General features: G+C 36.9%; 1 protein-coding gene across 7 annotated transcripts in view; it reads right to left on the bottom strand.

Moving 5' to 3' along the window:
• Positions 1-19,070, bottom strand: part of LOC119629496 (AF4/FMR2 family member 3) — a 317,469-nt gene that overhangs the window by 96,888 nt on the left and 201,511 nt on the right. For all 7 annotated transcript variants that reach the window (XM_062672111.1, XM_062672112.1, XM_038015465.1 and 4 more), the window contains one exon: positions 14,680-14,812. In XM_062672111.1, the coding sequence (XP_062528095.1) occupies positions 14,680-14,812 (133 nt within the window). The remainder of the gene's footprint in view (positions 1-14,679; positions 14,813-19,070) is intronic.

The raw sequence follows: 19,070 nt of genomic DNA, 5'->3' as shown, positions 1-19,070 counted from the left end.
CCATTAAATAGTGGAGAAATCAATAATAAATTACAGTTTCCGAAGTGAAGCGAAGGCGAGTCGCTAGTTAATTAATAATAAAGGCTAATATTTTAGAATATTCATTAAAGATTCGCTTCTAAGCACGCTACTGCTTCATGTATAATGTGGCGGGTAGCCATCATACGACGCAAGATAATTGACAGATGCCTGAATCTCGCTTACGACATTTTCAAGATAAAGCGCATATATACAAGTTCCGAACAACAACATTCGGACCGTCGGTCTACCGAGCAAATATCACCCGCTTGGTGGAAGATCTTCCCTTTGTCGTATATCCCCAAATATAACACGATTACACGGTATGTCCACTATTTTCATTGCGTCAACCTTATTATTTTATATTATTACAGCATAAGATTTCCTTTTGGATGATGCAAGCACATTTGATCAACAAAGCGCCCATCTATCTTTTGTTAAATCTATGAGACGCGATTATTTCATTGTTTCATCATCTTAAAAAGGCCTAAGCGAAAGTTCCGTCGTATGAAACATCGAGAAACTTTACGACTTTCCAAATAAATTGATGTATTAAGATATAAATTCAGAACTATACACTAATGTGGTAGGACCTCTTGTGAGTCCGCACGGGTAGGTACCACCACCCCGCCTATTTCCGCCGTGAAGCAGTAATGCGTTTCGGTTCGAAGGGTGGGATAGCCGTTGTAACTATACTGAGACCTTAGAACTTATATCTCAAGGTGGGTGGCGCATTTACGTTGTAGATGTCTATGGGCTCCAGTAACCACTTAACACCAGGTGGGCTGTGAGCTCGTCCATCCATCAAAGCAATAAAAAAAAAGTGTTTGTGTTTAATTTAAATGCCTAAGTCGTATGTTGGTTGAGAAATCTATACTCATCTTACAAGTTCCATTTCTCTAGTACTAAAACTACTTTATGTAATATATGTTTACCTACATCATAATAATACGTACGTTTCACCTATTCTATTATTTCCTATTGTTGAAAGATAGATTGTATCTCAGTATCACACTATAAACTGTCTCATTAAAGAATGTTGATCAGCACTTTTGATAGTCTGTTCTTTTTTCCTTTTTGTCAGTTTTGAGTTGCATACAATAAGTTGAGTCTTGTTTGCTGCCAGATATAAATAGAGGTGACCTTAGCTTTGCTATTTAAATAGTCCGATTTTGGATTTTTTTTTAAATGAAGAAAGAACGATGAAAGAAGAAGACTGAAGACGTAGAGGCTTGCAGAGTAAGTCCGACTCCCCCACCAATTTCTCTGACGTCAAGTCCACCACCAACTCATTCATCCCATCAGTTGTCATCATTCCGTCATCATCATTCACCAAACACATTCATACCATCCTATTATGTATAAGTATGTATCCAGCAATTTATCACCCCCGATCCTGTTGGAAAGGGAGCTCAATCTCATCATGGGAAGGCGGACTTAACACCAAAAAATCCGCTGATTTTATTTACCCATTAACAACCATTAAAAAAAGCCTGAAAAATGTTAAAGTATCACAATTCTATATATAACAATATCTATACTATATTACAAATTTATTTTGCGAAATTGCCGGTATATTCGGGCAAACGCAAAACGTTGATAACATCGCTTGCATTTCCCGACACCGAGATGAGTGGCAATGAAATTTCGCACCGGATATTGACTCGATTTACTGAACGCCGGAAAATCTCCGCAAATATTATTTTAAAACGTCATGCACGCCGCCAACAAACTTTAGCATAAAGCGAAATAAATACACGTTACTTGTTTTTATTGCTTATACAGATGGACGAGCTCACAGCCCACCTGATGTTAAGCGGTTACTGGAGCCCATAGACATCTACAACGTAAATGCGCCACCCACCTCGAGATATAAGTTCTAAGGTCTCAGTACAGTTACGACGGCTACACCACCCTTCGAACCGAAACGCATTACTGCTTCACGGCGGAAATAGGCGGGGTGGTGGTACCTACCCGTGCGGACTCCCAAGAGGTCCTACCACCAGCGATACTCCTTCTAAGCGGTAAAATTATAACGCATTTTATTTTTGAACAGGTGGTACGAGTGAAATTGTTATTTTGCTTGAAGATTGAAAAGATTTTCGTTTGTTTTTTTTGGCATTATTTGGATGTGGCTTCCATTCGATCTGGTCTTAAATGTTGACCGTCACCCAGCACGAAGTGAATACCTACATCAACAGTGAAAAACTAGGCCAATGTTTTATGTACGGTGTTATAGGTCATATGCAACGTACAATAATAAATACTATTGAGACCGCTAGCCATCTTCGGCAGAAAAAAGAACCACATTAAATAACATAATTTAGTAATTGGCGGTCCTACAAATTCAAAGCGGGCCCCTAGGCAGGGTTCTCGTGCGGCCAATCGGTCCCCGGCCCCACAGGTAATTTGGGCATACCAATCCTAACAATGACTAAAGTTAAAATCGGTTCTAGTGTTATGTTAATTATTATTAAATGATAAAATTACAATTAAAAAACGCGAGATTAAGTCGTAAAAGTAGCTTTATTTATGTGTACCATTCGCGAGAACCTAAGAAAATACTAACACACGCATGTTCATAACATTCTTCAAAATCAAAATAAGATTGTTGACGTTTGTTGTTATAATAAATATGGTACAAATCGATCCACAAATAGAAACCAAAGTGTGTTTGGCAATTTAAAAAATCGCGGGACACCTTCGACATTTCTTTATACCCGCGAATTACCTTCACAAATGCTTACAGTATGATACATAAGGGACGAGTTAACTAAAACATATACTATAGCTTTTTCGTGGACTTTTTGGCGGGAACGCGAGGAGTAAAGTTGTGTGATTTGTTTTATTTTGTCTATTTAGTGTTTCTTCGGGTTTAAATGTGTAATAATGGTGGTTTATTAACTGTTTAATATCTGTGAAAGTGCACAAAGGTGGGAAAATGAAACAAAGCCGCTGGACGTAACTTCTCGGGATCCTCCAAAAAGTCCACTGAAAAAATCTTAGTAAATGACCATCATTTTACTGAGATTGTATTTCATCCCATTTCATTTCATTTAATTTCATCCCCATTGATTAATGTCTCAAATTAATCATCTTCATTTCACTTCACTCCATAATATCATTTTTCATACAAATATGAATATAAATTAAAATAAGATATGACTTAAAGGTCTCAGTTACCAGGTCATAAAATCCCTTAAAAAAAATAGCTTTTTCGTCTACGGTAACTAACTGATCCAATCCATTAATGTTTTCTACAGGTGCATTTTCTCTTGCATTTCACGGACATTAATACCGATAACGTTTGTCGCCTACACTACAATTACTCATACTTTACGTATTATTAAACATGCATACCGTAATTGAGGGCTTTGCTGATTGTTCCAATAGACCAGCACTTTTGCCTTATAACTATCTCAATGATCGCTATTGATATTTTAATTGAAATGGTACTGGAAAATAGGTTCTACTGCTGGGAGAGTGATAAGCACATTTCATTGGGTGACATCTTGACTTCTGTTACCGCGAAGCATTGCCGGTTTGAAGGATGGGGTAGTCGTTTTGACCTTATGACTCAAAATGAATTCGTGTTGCGGTATCTATAGATTCCAGTAAGAGTTCCACACATCCGGTTCAATAATCGTCAAATTTGAGGATTTGAGGATACTAGATTTGTCTCGAAACCGTAACTTGCACCTTGAATTCCAAGGATTTTATGGTGTGGTACATTCCATCTTATTGTATGGTACATTCCAAGGAGCTCTGGCTATGGCTTGACACCATGTGGGCCGTCGGAAATAATTTATCCGCGTAAAACAAAATCATGTTCCTTGGACATTGTGGTTTCACAGCGGAAATGCTATGAATCGGTGATTCAAAGGCAAAAGTCAATTAGGTAAATGGAATTGAGTGTTCAGCACGCGAAGTGTCCGCGTTAAAGAAACGTAATGTCTAAACGTATACGATGGATTGGTTCGAAAGAATGACCCAGTTCGGTGAGACTGTCGTAACGCAACGTGTAACAGGCCAGACGTAAAGCGTGATTAATTATTAGAAATCGAAGGTAGAAGACGAACGGAACATTCAACGGATTTTGTTTTAAAACAATAAATACACAAAAATATATACATATTTATAGAGTGTATACATAGTAGAGAATCGGTTTGTCAACGCTTTACGTAGAATAAACACTGATTCAACCATAAGCTTATAGAAAATACCTAGTATTAGACTAGTCTTTATATGGCAGATACATTAACGAGTATATTATAAGAGATTGGGCCGTGAGCTTGTCCACCCGTCTAACCAATAACTAAAAAAATAATAAAATTTATATGTTCTCATTTGTAACCACAGTATCTAATCATAGGGTGTAAGGTATCAAATTACAACATTTTTCAAAAAAGTTAATGTAGCTTGGAAAAAAGGAGCTGGATTTTTATTATTATTTATCCGTGGGTAGTTATTGATCCGACCAGACACCGGGACCGTATTATCGTTGAATTTTGGGACACCCTGTATATACAGACCGTAAAGGTCAAAAACGAAAACGAAATAATGGAAAAACTTTACCGTGACGGGTCAGCAATATTCATTTGTTAAGCTCAGTATAAATTACTTGTCGGTTTAGTGAGTTCATATTTCCTGAATCCGAAAAATATAGGAAGCTGGCGGAAACCACGCCGCGTCGCTCGAGGTCATCGACCCCGCATGTCATCTGTTTTTAAATGTATTTCAATGCGTATTACATAGCGTGTAAAATCTTAGTAAAATATAACTTTCAACATCGAATTTACTTCACTTGCTTCCATTTGTCTCCAGAGATCTGAGCATCTAGGCTATAATTATACATCAATTATTATTTAGTGAAATTTGATCCTAAAATAATCGAGTGGATAGAGGATATTCATATCCGAAATGGCTGAAGCAATTTTGATGGAACTTTCACAGGCCGATACGCGAAGGAAGGAATAAAGATATACTAATATTATTTTATAAAGATAATTAGGGTTCTGCGTAAAAAGAACTCGTGAAATTATAAATAAAATCAGCAGAAATATTACTATTAACATCAAGTAAAGTTTCGTCTGATTTTCCAAGCGATATTATACAATGTTATTATTAAACAAATAGCCGTCTCAAAACTTACTAGGCCTATACTTCAAGTCGTCGTTCTCAGGAATTAAGTCCTCTAATCCGGTATTCTATCTTTTTTTGTCCCTACCTAAGCTGATGGTCTAGAGAGACCATATCAGCGTAACCTTAACTAGTAGGTGAGCTCACGGAGCTCAAACCTGACGATGTTGCTAACACGAACCCTAGCAAGAGCCGTGCTTCACAGAATCTACCATCGGGTCGGAAACGCGACCCACTGAGAAGAATCGGCGAGAAACTCAGTGGGCTATGTCTGTGGGTTAATTTACACGAGCCCTTCGTCGCAAGCGACGGGTTCGACGAGAACGATCACCGGTAGAGTATTCTATCATGGTTTATGCGTTGTACTTTAAAACGAGTAGTCAAATCACAAAAATATCAGCAGCGATAAAGACTGAGCAAAAAACAGAAGTTGTCAAACGTCTCAGTACTGGGCCCGATGCGATGTGGCGTGCGGCACGTGTTCCGTCTCCGTGACGTAGTTATTCGTCGCGTGGTCTTGAAGTATAATATCACTAGCGACCCGCCCTCGCTTCGCTTCGGAAACTGTAATTTATTATTAATTTCTCCACTATTTAATGGATGTTATTATACATATAAACTTTCCTCTTCGATCACTCTATCTATTAAAAAAAACATCTACGTAATAATCTCTATATATAAAAATGAATTGCTGTTCGTTAGTCTCGCTAAAACTCGAGAACGGCTGGACCGATTTGGCTAATTTTGGTCTTGAATTATTCGTGGGAGTCCAGGGAAGGTTTAAAAGGTGGGAAAATATAAAAAAACTCGAAATTATATAAAAACAAGCAATTTTATTTTTCCTTTGATGTGTTTCCTTGATGTGTCTTTTATTTATCGATTGAGGCACTACGAAGTCTGCCGGGTCAGCTAATAAAATATAAAAAAAAAAAACTTATCGTAATATTTTGGTCACGTTATTTTAAATAAGGCATTAATTAAACGACTAACAAGTGTCGAAATTCGTACATTTGTTTACATTAGAGAAGTACGCGTTCCGATACGAGAAACTATGCTTACGTAAAACTAATTTTAGCTCATTCAAAATAACTTTAAAGATTAGCTTGACGGGTAATATACGAAACTAATTGGCTATTATAAGACACTTTACTGGTGGTAGGACCTCTTGTGAGTCCGCACGGGTAGGTACCACCACCCCGCCTTTTTCTGCCGTGAAGCAGTAATGCGTTTTGAGACCTTAGAACTTATATCTCAAGGTGGGTGGCGCATTTACATTGTAGATGTCTACGGGCTCCAATAACCACTTAATACCAGGTGGGCTGTGAGCTCGTCCACCCATCTAAGCAATAAAAAAAAAACTTTACATATATTAGTGATCAACTTTATCAATAGTCATACGACTTGATCGGGCAATTAAGGCTTAGCCATTTTAATTGTGATACAAAATTCGAGTTGCTGCTTAAATTATCGCGTTCATCCAGCGAACTGTTCTAACTACGCATTTTAATTAAAATAAATCGAAATAACATGTATTTGTTAAACAAGATCCCTCTGATTGCATACGTTATGAATTTTATTTATTTTTCTGAATTTCCAAATGACAAATATCTGTATGAATAGTATAAACGATGCAGTGTTTGATTAGTTGCATTATTGAATAGCTATGCCGAAACATCGTCCGAGGTCACCTTCATATGTTGTACCACTACCAATGCATATACCGCAGCATGCCTGACAGTGAAATATGTGACCTGAATTAGCGACATCATGGAAGAGAACGATTACGTAACGACTACTTAACAACAACGACCTCACCTATGGGACAGTAAAATGGACAATGATAAGAATAATAATAAATCTGACGTCACTTGGACATGATTTCACAAAATATCGAAATATCATGTTGATATTAGAAAACATTTACCATAGAACATTCTAGAACGTTATTTCCTTATTAATGCTAACTAGAGGTCCCGCAGTAGTCGAAATTCGACTATATTAATTGGAATTGTAAGTTTGTACACTATTATGATTGTATTTTATACTTATATAATCACAAATTTCGCCAAGACTACACTATAAAAAATATTAACAAAGACAAACCATATTCTATTCTCAATTTGACAACAGACGTCAAGCATAAAAGTTTGACAATAAAATTAAATAGTATGCATGCGTGTGTGCGTCAAATACATGGTATGTAGTGTTTGTAATGTTTTCTTTTTTGGTTTAATGTATCTTTTATGCAGTATTTAAAAAAAAATAGGATTGTGCACTTCTTCTCTATATTCACTATAAGTGTGGGAAGGAAATTTCATACTCCTCCGTCCGCGCAATTTTCGTAAAAAGGGATACAAAGTTTTTGCTTCACGTATTAATATATGCTAATAAATTGACGAAATTTAATCGACCATCCAAATTGATTAACATTCAAATGTCTTTGAACCCTATTGTTCCCGCTCCAATCGTGAGATCAAAGGCCCCTAATCCACATCCTCGATACGCAAGCACGCCGTGACATTGGCCGTGAACATGCAGAGGTGAATGATCATTAAAAAAATTAACGCCTACAAAACAAGGTATGTACGTGTACGCCCAATGAAAAATCTAAGCCACGCTTCTGTACCGAGACGTAAACAACCAGCACGTGAATCTGCGTATAGGCAATCGGACTTTGAACCTACGTCACGAACTGGGAAAATACAACACCAAAGAATGACGTCATTTTAGAGAACTCTTAGCTCTGAATTCCTAGAGCGAGCGATCCTTCACGAATAACGCTGACGGGATTCATTCACAACATAAACTGAAGCAATACGTCACGTAATTACGACGAAATCATATCGAACGCTTGCAAATTATACGAACCAAATATGTTCATAATGACTTCCACGGTGAAGGAATAACATCGTGTAATAAAAATAAAACCCGCAAATTTATAATTTGCGTAATTACTGGTGGGTACAATAGGACCTCTTGTAAATCCGCGCGGGAGGTACCACCAATCTACCTATTTCTGCCGTGAAGCAGTAATGTGTTTCGGTTTGAAGGGTGGGGCAGCCGTTGTAACTATACTTGAGACCTTAGAACTTATATGTCAAGGTTGGTAGCGCATTTACGTCGTCGATGTCTATGATCTCCAGTAACCAGTACACACCAGGCGGGCTATGAGCTCGTCAACGCATCTAAGCAAAAAAATTAATACAATAATATTGTACTAGACGTTCAGTCAAGAAACGCCTTGATTGATATTTCATGAAGATAATCCAATAAAGCCGCGCACCTTCGACGCACGAAATTAGCGTAAACAAAACTTGCGTAGGGTAACTTAAGCAACATCTTGTTACGTAGTTCGATATGTCTTCTGGGATATTTTTTTCTTTTACCAACGGAAGCGGTGAAGCGTGAGCTGTCATGTCAGATGCGGCGAGGTGAAATTAGAACCTCCGTCTACAGAAAGGTCGTAAGCCGGTCACAAGAAACGCCCACGAGGCATAGGTTACAACAGACCAATTTGACGTTAACAAAATTCATGTAGTCTACGTAAAGACTATAATAACAAGGTTCTGGGAAATAGGTAGATTTTTCTTTTGTAATTTTCCTAGTAAAGGAACGCTTCGCAAACAGAAATATGCCTTGAAAGAAAAATATCGATTTACATTCAAACATTTAGTCGTTAAGACAAATTTAATGAGCCAAACCTAACAAAGATTCACCCACATATCGATGTCATTATCAATTAGAAAAGTGATGGAAACATCATTTAAAATATTCCATGAATAGTTCCACAAATTATAATGGATATATTCGAACCTTCAGCTACCTTGGACCTTATTAACAATTCATTCTGCATTTGTATAATTACTCCACATCAAAGTGCAACTTAAACAGTGCTAAAGCGTATAATTATGAGTTCAGAGCAGGATCCTTCGGCATCGTAAAACAGGGCGACAGCCGGCTACTTTATGGGATGTCTTACAATTATTTCCCCCTGACGGAATCATCATTACCCTGTTTTTATAGGGGGGTAACGGTTTTATGAGGCTTCCTGAGGGCATGCATACTCGCATTTCTACACGATTAAAGTTATTTACACTTTTAAGACCTAACTATTATCATTTAGTGTCATTGTTAAGTATTAAAACGTATAGGGTTAGTTGCAAATTCATATCATAAATGTAAATATTGAAAATAAAGTGAGAAGTTTTTCGCCCGATCTTTTCAGTGATTAAATAAATTATACTTTGTGAATATTCAGATGATTCAAATGCATAAAAAGATTTAAACAAAATAATTCAGTACCGTCAAACACTCAAATCTAGTGTTAATAAAAAACTACAATAATAATTGGATGTTCACGTGTTGAAGGATACGAAAATATTCTATTGTTAGAAATAATAACATATTAAAAAATTTCAAAATTTCAAATATTCTGTTAATTTATTATTTTTATTATTTAAGAAATGTTAACAATCAACAAGTAATGCACGTACAAGGAAAATCGTAAACGTTAACCTTGAGCTTCTGAGGAAAACCTATTGTATATAGAAATGAGAAATGAGTCTAGAAAAAAATGCTCTTGCTAAAGGGCTAGTGTTACCAAAGTCTGAGCCCCGTGAGCTCACCTACCCGTCCGATGAAGAAGCATAACCCCTTGAGGTTACTAGCAATAAGTAAGCAAATAAAGAGGATCAAATTAAAAGAACGTATTGCAAACATGTTACTCTATTTAAGGAGTTAGTTCTGTTTAACCCTTTGACTGCCGTGTAGGTCACCGGTACCCTACATGGCGCACAGAAGTAATAATGAAGATTTCTCTCTTCGATCATCTTATTAAGGCGCCGGAATATCTAATAGACCCTGAGAAAGATGAATCAGAAAATACTGAGAATGTATTTATTTATAAGAGACTTAAAAGACTAAAATATACATTAACGAACAAAAGAACTTAGTAACAGAAATCAATATAGTTACTTCAGTGCGCCGCGTAGGGCACCGGTGACCGACACGGCAGTAAACGTGTTAATAGGGTAACAAGGACATCGTAGTTCGAGGCCGAATTCAGGACACATAATTGTTCTCGAGTGATACGTTCGAAATTTGTATGAGACGTAAAGTTGTTAATGAGAATATAAATTTGCTACACGTACATACGTCGTTCATTTAAATTTTCAATTAGATAGAACGATTTTGACCTTAGTTTCGATTATACAGTGCAAAGGTTTCAATTCGAATATTTTTTTGGACACCATTCTCGATCGAAACAAATATACGTTGTGTATTAAATACTAGCGACCCGCCCTCGCTTCGCTTCGGAAACTGTAATTTATTATTGATTTAAACACTCTTTAATGGATGTTATAATACATATAAACCGTCCTCTTCAATCGCTCTATCTATAAAAAAAACTGCATCAAAATCCGTTGTGTAGTTTTAAAGATTTAAGCACACATAGAGACATACAGATATAGGGACAGAGAAAGCGACTTTGTTTTATACTATGTAGTGATGTTAACCTAACTTTATTTCCAAAGACTAGTTCTTGTTCGCCAAACTATAGAAGAACAAAGAAGAAGAGGGTACTACTAATAAAGAAGAGGGTATTTAAGTACTCTTTCATTATATATTTAGTTGGACTTTTTGGCGGGAACGCGAGGAGTGAAGTTGTATAATTTGTTTTATTTTATCTATTTAGTGTTTCTGCGGGTTTAAATGTGTAATAATGACGGTTTATTAACTGTTTAATATCTGTGAAAGTGCACAAATGTGGGAAAATGAAACAAAGCCGCTGGACATAACTTCTCGGGATCCTCCAAAAAGTCCACTGAAAAAATCTCAGTAAATGACCACCATTTTACTGAGATTATATTTCATCCCATTTCATTTCATTTAATTTCATCCCAGTTGATTAATCTCTCAAATTAATCATCTTCATTTCATTTCACTCCATAATATCCATTTTTCATAAAAATATAAATATAAATTAAAATAAGACATGACTTAAAGGTCTGAGTTACCAGGTCATAAAATCACTTAAAAAATATATATTTAGTTCAACCGTTGTCGAGATTAACGTGCTGTTTTTTCGAGACAGTTTTAAAGAAGGTCACTTAGAACCGTTTTGGTCCGAAGATGGCATTGAGTTTAAAAATATATTACATGCTTTATAAGAACACTGTGAGTTTGAGCAGAGCACTCGTTACATTTAAATAATAAACGGAATTATTTGTAAGAATGATCACACTTAACAAACGGCCTATCAGCATGATATTATAAATATCTAGTTTGCGTCTTATTGAGGTGTGGAAGAAATTTGAAATTCAAATACCAAGTTTCAAATTTGCCTTGTGAATATTTTATGCTTTCGATTTTAAGACTCCCTTTAAAATTAGAAGACTTTACATTAATAATAACAGTTTACAAAAAAAAGTGTGTGTGCAAGTCACACACGGTAGAAGTGGAACTTATAAAATATAAAAGTAATCGCAAGGGTCAACCACTGCGCAGTGCAATGGAGCAGCCGCACCCCGGGGGAGCCACCTGCATGATCACTGTATCCTGACGCCAGGTAGGTATGATTTAGCAAGAGAAATACGAGAACATCTATCAACTGTGTAACATCTCGTCACCGCGATTCAGGAATTGTTGAATTTACGTGCAGCGACATCTGTTGATAACAAACTAAATAGAAATAAAATAAACATGGCGCGTAACCGAAAAACGTTACATACGTTTTTTCCTCGCTACGTCGATAAAGAAATTTCACTTCAACAATAATAATAAAAAAAACAGTAAGCCATACGCGAGTTTGTCAGAGGTGCATTGCGTGACGCAAAAGACTAAATGTAGCCGGATTGGCCATTATGCAAAACGAGCGGTCTCGGCCGCGAAAAAATATCGGATATCCACTCGGGGGAGGTCGCACCTGAAATATTCAAGGATGACTAAAGTAGCTACGGGGATGTTCGGGGGCGTATCAAATAACCTAGTCTTTTGTTATGGTAATGTCTCAGCGAAATTATCTCCGCTGCGTATAATCTCGGTAGATAGAACTTTTTACTGGCTTCCTTTTCGTTCCGGTATCTCTTTTTGATCTTCATTTGATCCGAACGCTCATGTACGGTTCGATGAATTTATCGGAAATTAAGCTTTAACACAACGAAATCAAGTGTTATTTTACACAAAAACTAAATAAATGAATTCCAGATATTATTTGAGTCCGCTCACGTTAATCGTGACCTAAACGTATTATCCCGTATTCTCCTTTCATTAATTTCTACCTGGAAAGTGGCAAATCATGTTCCACGTAACAATCATATATTGTTTATTTCTAACGCAAAGAATTATATAAACTAATTAAAGAACTAAGTATTGAAATTAACTACAATATTTTTATTGCTTAGTTGGGTGGACGAGCTCACAGCCCATCTGGTGTTAAGTGGTTATTGGAGCCCATAGACATCTACAACGTAAATGTGCCACTCACCTTGAGATATAAGTTCTAATATCTCTGTATAGGTACAACGGCTTCCCTACCCTTCAAACCGAAACGCATTACTGATCCACGGCAGAAATAGGCAGGGTGGTGGTAGCTACCCGCGCGGACTCACAAGAGTTCCTACCACGGTAATTACGCAAATTATACGGGTTTCATTTTTATTATACGATGTTATTTATTCCTTCACCGTGGAAGTCAATAGTGAGAACATTTATCGAGTACGTATTTCATTAGAAAATACATATGTGTGTGTGAGTACTGAACATAATGGTAACTCTGGTGACAACATCACATCAAGTAGACTCATCTGCTGCACACGATAATAAACAGATAAAACCGGGAATTCACGGGTACGTACCCAAACAGATAGCGTTTTACGAGAATGAAAGGTGAGCAACTTTATGACGTAAGTTTCACTCCAGAACTATTCGTCTTCGAAGTATCCTTTTAAATCGAAACGATCAAACTTCAAAGGAAAACTTACTTCGTCGGATACGATCCGGATATAAAACGTATTGGTAACAATGGACGGAAAGGCTTGACTGTCTGTCAGATTGTGCTTAAAAAAATGTATGGTTTTTTTTTTCAAGGCCACTTTTTATTTGTTAAGACCTTTGCCATCTATATTATTTTGCCGCTACTGTGCCAGTAACCTTCCCTGACGATCCAATTACGACAATGTTTTTGATGATTGAAGGATTACTGGTGGCCCGGAGGCCTTTCCAGTTTCACCAGGACAGGTGGGCGAGCAAAGGCTCAGCCAGGAGGGGTGGGATTTGCTAACAGCTGCCCGAACGCCTCCGAAGGAGACCTAACCTAACCGATTACGACTGCACAAAGCTTCAGCTCCATACAATAAGCGAGGTACGGATAAACGAACAAAACTTATTAATATTGCTTTATACAATTACGCCAACGTGATAACAATATTAATTTCTGGAATGGTTATAGATATAGAATAATACCGTTTGAGGCCTCTTATTTCAAGTTGGGTGACGGTACTCACCTTGTGATTACTATGAACAACGATGACAGCGTAAAAATAAATAATAGTTTAAAAAAACTAACAAAATACGCTTTTTATAGAAAATCCAACAAAAAAAGAAAATAAATTTTAATAAATTTGAATTAAAAATAAGGTAAGAAAAAATGATATTATTGTAAAAAAGCGTGGGATGCTTTTCAGGATATTATCAATATAACCCTTCTACTCATATCTGTTCATAAAATATTTATAACTACTACTACATTTTTTCTTACACTATTTTTATTTCAAATTTATTAAAAATTATTTTCTATTTTTTAGTTGAATTTTTCTATAAAAGCGTATTTTGTTAGTTTTTTAAAACTATTATAACCACTTAACACCGGGTGGGCTGTGAGCTCGTCCACCCATCTAAGCAATAAAAAAAATCGAAGTTCGCTTCAATTATTATTGCGATTGTAAGTTATCTGTTTGTTTTCTTATGAATCGTTTTAAAAGGTATTTCGATTCCTCGAACCACGCGCTTGCGTCACGGGACCGGCTTTCAGACGTAGGTTCGAAACTTCTGTCTTCTATTTACACTTCATATTATGGCTTTTTGATGGATGAAACTAGAGACTGGAATACTGTTTTGTTTTTGTTTAACAGCTTTTCACACGAAATGATGTAGATTACTAATTTACAGATAACAGAACTGAGGTAATGAAACGACAAAATAATTAGAGTCCCACACGTTTTTTTTTCTTAATCTTGTTAATTTGTATTTTTCATTACTTTATTTTCTAAAATATTGATAAGGTCGACTTGGTTATTATTCTCATAGGCAGGGTACACTTCAGAAGTCTACACCATCACTGCCAATTGAATGAAATTACTTGAAATATACGATTTTAAGGCGCGGCCAGAACACGTATTTCGCCGAGAGTAGATCCATAGATTTGTACGAACTAGAAGTAATGACGGTTGACCTTGGGCAGAATTTGGCCGAAACTCACGTCGTATCTAGTCACGCCTTTACATGAGAACAAGCAGTACTCACATGGAGCAGGACTGGGGGGCTCGGCGCAGATGCCGATTGACTTGCTCGGGTCGTCGATGAAGCATTGCGCTAGATGGTAGTCGCCGAGTTTCGTCTGGATCTGCTGGCTGACTCGATCCCGATTTCCAGTCACCTAAAACAAACAGAGAAGGTATATTTAAAATACATATTTCATTTATAACGCTACACTCAAATTTGTCGTTACTTTTGTTGTGAAAAGATTAGTGCCACTAATAAGCAATAGGCAATAGGACAATAAGATTATTTTTTTCTACATATCGACGCTTGAAAGGCAAACGTGACTAAGCGACAATGCGTGATCTTTACAGTAGACTAATTTAAAGTTGAAATACCTGAAAACAAAATTTATTTTAACGAATCTAGCTGTAGTAGAATTTAGTTAGTAGCTGTAGGATTGAAATGATTTTAATAGACCTAGAAATATATATTTTTTGCGCATCGAATATGGTTATTGTCTATCATTTATGTACAAAGCAGTTATTGTCGCTTAGTCACGTTTGCCTTTCAAGCGTCGATATGCTGGTAGACTTAGAGGGCTATGCCAGCGTTACCGAACGAGTAGGTGAACTCACGGGGCTCTAACCTGTGTGCTTAGCGTGAGTTTTTTAACGTTCTCGATAGCGTAAAAGTTAGCTCATATTTGTATGGAATGGGATCGCTTGCGTACGTTTGCCGCTAGGGGCGCTGTTCCAATTGCATACAAAATTAGGTTAACTTTTACGTTATCGAGAACGTTAAGAAACTCGCACTAAGCACACTGGTGACAACGATCAAATACTATGACCCTAAGGCATAAAATATAATAGTGAAGCGATTTTACTGGTATATTTCACTGGTGGTAGGACCTCTTGGGAGTCCGCACGGGTAGGTACCACCACCCCGCCTATTTCCGTCGTGAAGCAGTAATGCATTTCGGTTCGAAGGGTGGGGTAGCCGTTGTAACTATACTGAGACCTTAGAACTTATATCTCAAGGTTGGTGGCGCATGTACGTTGTAGATGTCTATGGGCTCCAGTAACCACTTAACACCAGATGGGCTGTGAGCTCGTCCATCCATCTAAGCAATAAAAAAATAAAAAAATTCTACTTCAAGTTTCATAAAACATACAGAATTTTCCAGAAATTTGGGAACGTCATTTATTTATTTATTTTATTTTATAACATTACTAATTCTTAGTTGGATAAAACTATTGACTGAATAAGAGAGTCACGCAAAATTTTACTGAGCCCCAATCGTAGTTGTTATTAGAATTTTGGATTTTTAGACATAAGTTGTATTTACAGACAAGATGCATTAAGATTGGCTGGCATCAGTGCTTTTGGCACAGTCCATTGAAGCATCAGGTTTTGTTTGCACGAAGTAGATATGTTTGATCCTCTATCTTATAATAGAGGGTCAATGTTGACAAGTCCCGGGGTACCGTATTTGTAGAACTAATTTGATTGATCACAACTCAAACCAATGCATCCTTCGTTTGGCTCAACTCACTATTAACAATCTTTAGAGGGTTTCGTCATTGATCGTGTATTGTGGGGTCAATTATTTTTATTTTACGTTACATTTCAAATACTTTACAGTTTTCGTGGTTAAACGATCGTTAAAATCAATTTTAGACCATTGTTTCTCTTTATTTTATAAATATTAGGATTAAGTCCCTAAGTGCGTAACGTGAAGTATCAATTTGTTGTTATATACAGATTGTACATCAGACAAGTTATAAGCTGCTGTAAAAAATATATTAAGTCGAGATTGGTCGTAAGTGTTTTGGTCACTTCATCGTGCCTACGATACCATAAATGCCTTAAGTACTTTCATATTATTCGATTCAGATCTATATATATATATACTTGAGACCTTAGAACTTAAATCTCACGGTCCTGGTGGTTGGCGCATTTACGTTGTAGATGTCTACGGGCTCCACTAACCACTTAACACCAGGTGGGCTAAGCTCGTCCACCCATATAAGCATTAAAAAAAAAACATTACGTATTTTCGATTTTGTCCTTCAAAATTATAAATACATTATTTTTTCACATAGATTTCAGTACTTCACGATTCATGATAGAAATTTTAATTATTCCTGTATCAATGATTATGTTTGATCATCAAAAATGTTGTCTAATGTATTTGCGATATTACCTTACCTATTTTCTCCATTCAGTACGTACATACATTATATCAAACGAAAAGTAGCACTCTATTAAAAACACAGTCAGTAAAAATCTTGGATCGAAGCCAACGAGTGAATTTCAACATATAGTACGACTGACAAAAGTAACCAAAATTATACCCAAAGTAAATAAGAGATATAAAAAAACATGTGTGCATTTCGCACGAGGTATAAAAGTGAAAGCTTCAAAAACATTCCATCTCATTCGATTGCAGGCTAAATCCTATTAGTATATTATGTTGTCTCTTTTAAGTGTCGCTTTTTCGTTTCAAATCACAACGGTCCTAAATAAATTTTAATTTTAAACATATTCTAAATATTGTGGAGACTTAAACGTAAACTAAAGTAATTTATTAAAATTATAGCTCAAAAAACGAGTAGGTTTTGATATTCATATTGTTCTAAACCTAATTCACAGGTGGAAGCTATGTAGAAAAGGTTCGTTAAAAACTATCGGTTAGTTTTTTTTATTGCTTAGATGGTTGGACGAGCTCACAGCCCACCCGGTGTTAAGTGGTTACTGAAGCCCATAGACACCTACAACGTAAATGCGCTACTCACCTTGAGATATAAGTTCGAAGGTCTCAGTATAGTCACAACGGCTGCCCCGCCCTTCAAACCGAAACGTATTACTGTTTCACGGCGGAAATAGGCAGGGTGGTGGTACCTACCCGTGCGGACTCACAAGAGGTCCTACCACCAGTAATTACGCAGATTATAATTTTGCGGGTTTCATTTTTATTACACGATGTTATTCCTTCACCGTGGAAGTCAAGTTGCTAAGTACATATTTCATCAGAAAAATTGGTACCCGCCTGCGGGATTCGTTGCATTGCTAGATACAATTGCACCGGACGTTTTATCCTTTAGGCCACGACGACTTATAGTTAGTTTAGTAGTAACATTAGTTACATGAAAAAAAAAAAACTTAAATATTTAATTAATCTCAGTACCGCATCAAACATCAGAAAGCGGAGATTCCGAGGTCGCAGACATATGTTGCACGCCTTGACGTGTCCTAAATAAACCGGGCTCAATGTCATCTGACACTCTTCGACGTGTGACTCACGCGAGATCTGTCGAGAATGGAAGCGTACAGAAGGAAAACTTCCTTGTCCATTCATTAATAAACTCGGAAGACGGAAACGCCTTTGAAAACGTTTTCGTATGAAATTCTTCGATATGATGAACCCAGTGTACCGACGAACCAATCGCCAAATGTAAGACAAGCACTAACCAATTACCCACGGCCTATTTCCCGATCCATTAACGGTGCTTTTAGGTACCTCAAGCACCGGTCACCGTCCTCGCCGAACCCATCGCTTGCGACGAAGGGCTCGACGAGTAAATTAACCCATAGACACAGCCCACTGAGTTTCTCGCCGGATCTTCTCAGTGGGTCGCGATTTCGATCCGGTGGTAGATTCTGCGAAGCACTACTCTTGCTACGGCCAGTATTAGCAACACTTTGAGCCCCGTGAGCTCACCTACACGTTAAGGCAAAGCTTCTCAAGGCTATCCATCAGCATAGGCGAGAAAAAAAAACGGCCTATTGGATGTAGCATCATAGTAAAGATGGCCTTGACCTATCAAACCTGGAAGCATAGCACATACTATGGATAAACAGACAAACTCATCAAACAGCATCAAAACAAAGGATATTAAAAAGTTTTGCGCTGATAAATATTTTAATTACGACATAAAATAAGTAATTGTGGCTTTGTTTACCGAACGAAGGCGAAACTCTGTGACGTTTATTGCGAAGGTTACCGGAATTATCTACGTAGTTCAGGAGGGGGGTAATTTGGAAGAATTGTACAATATTTCGCGCTGGTCACAGCGAATCGTGAATTTTAAAAGAGTTTAAAAAATTCACAACGTTTGTGATATAAAACCACAATTTTTCATTTGTTTATACCACATTACTACTACAAGTTTCGTAGAAAGTCGTCGAACTTCGTTTGTCGAAGTATGGTATACTACAGTATCAAAGTGAACCATCTGTATAAAACTTTATTGTAATATTCTCCATCGTTTCAACATCACGAGAAGGAGTTATACTATTTTCGGAATCGTCTTTCTTTATACAAATCGTGACTAATGTCTTCATCGAAACTACATGAATCATCGACGATTCAATCGGATTGAAATACTTTCAACCAACTATTTAACTTTAAAAATAATAATGGAAAAACGGGC

The sequence above is a fragment of the Bombyx mori genome, chromosome 14, assembly GCF_030269925.1.
Source record: "Bombyx mori chromosome 14, ASM3026992v2".
Classification (NCBI taxonomy): domain Eukaryota; kingdom Metazoa; phylum Arthropoda; class Insecta; order Lepidoptera; family Bombycidae; genus Bombyx; species Bombyx mori.
This window is presented reverse-complemented; position numbering and strand designations above follow the sequence as displayed.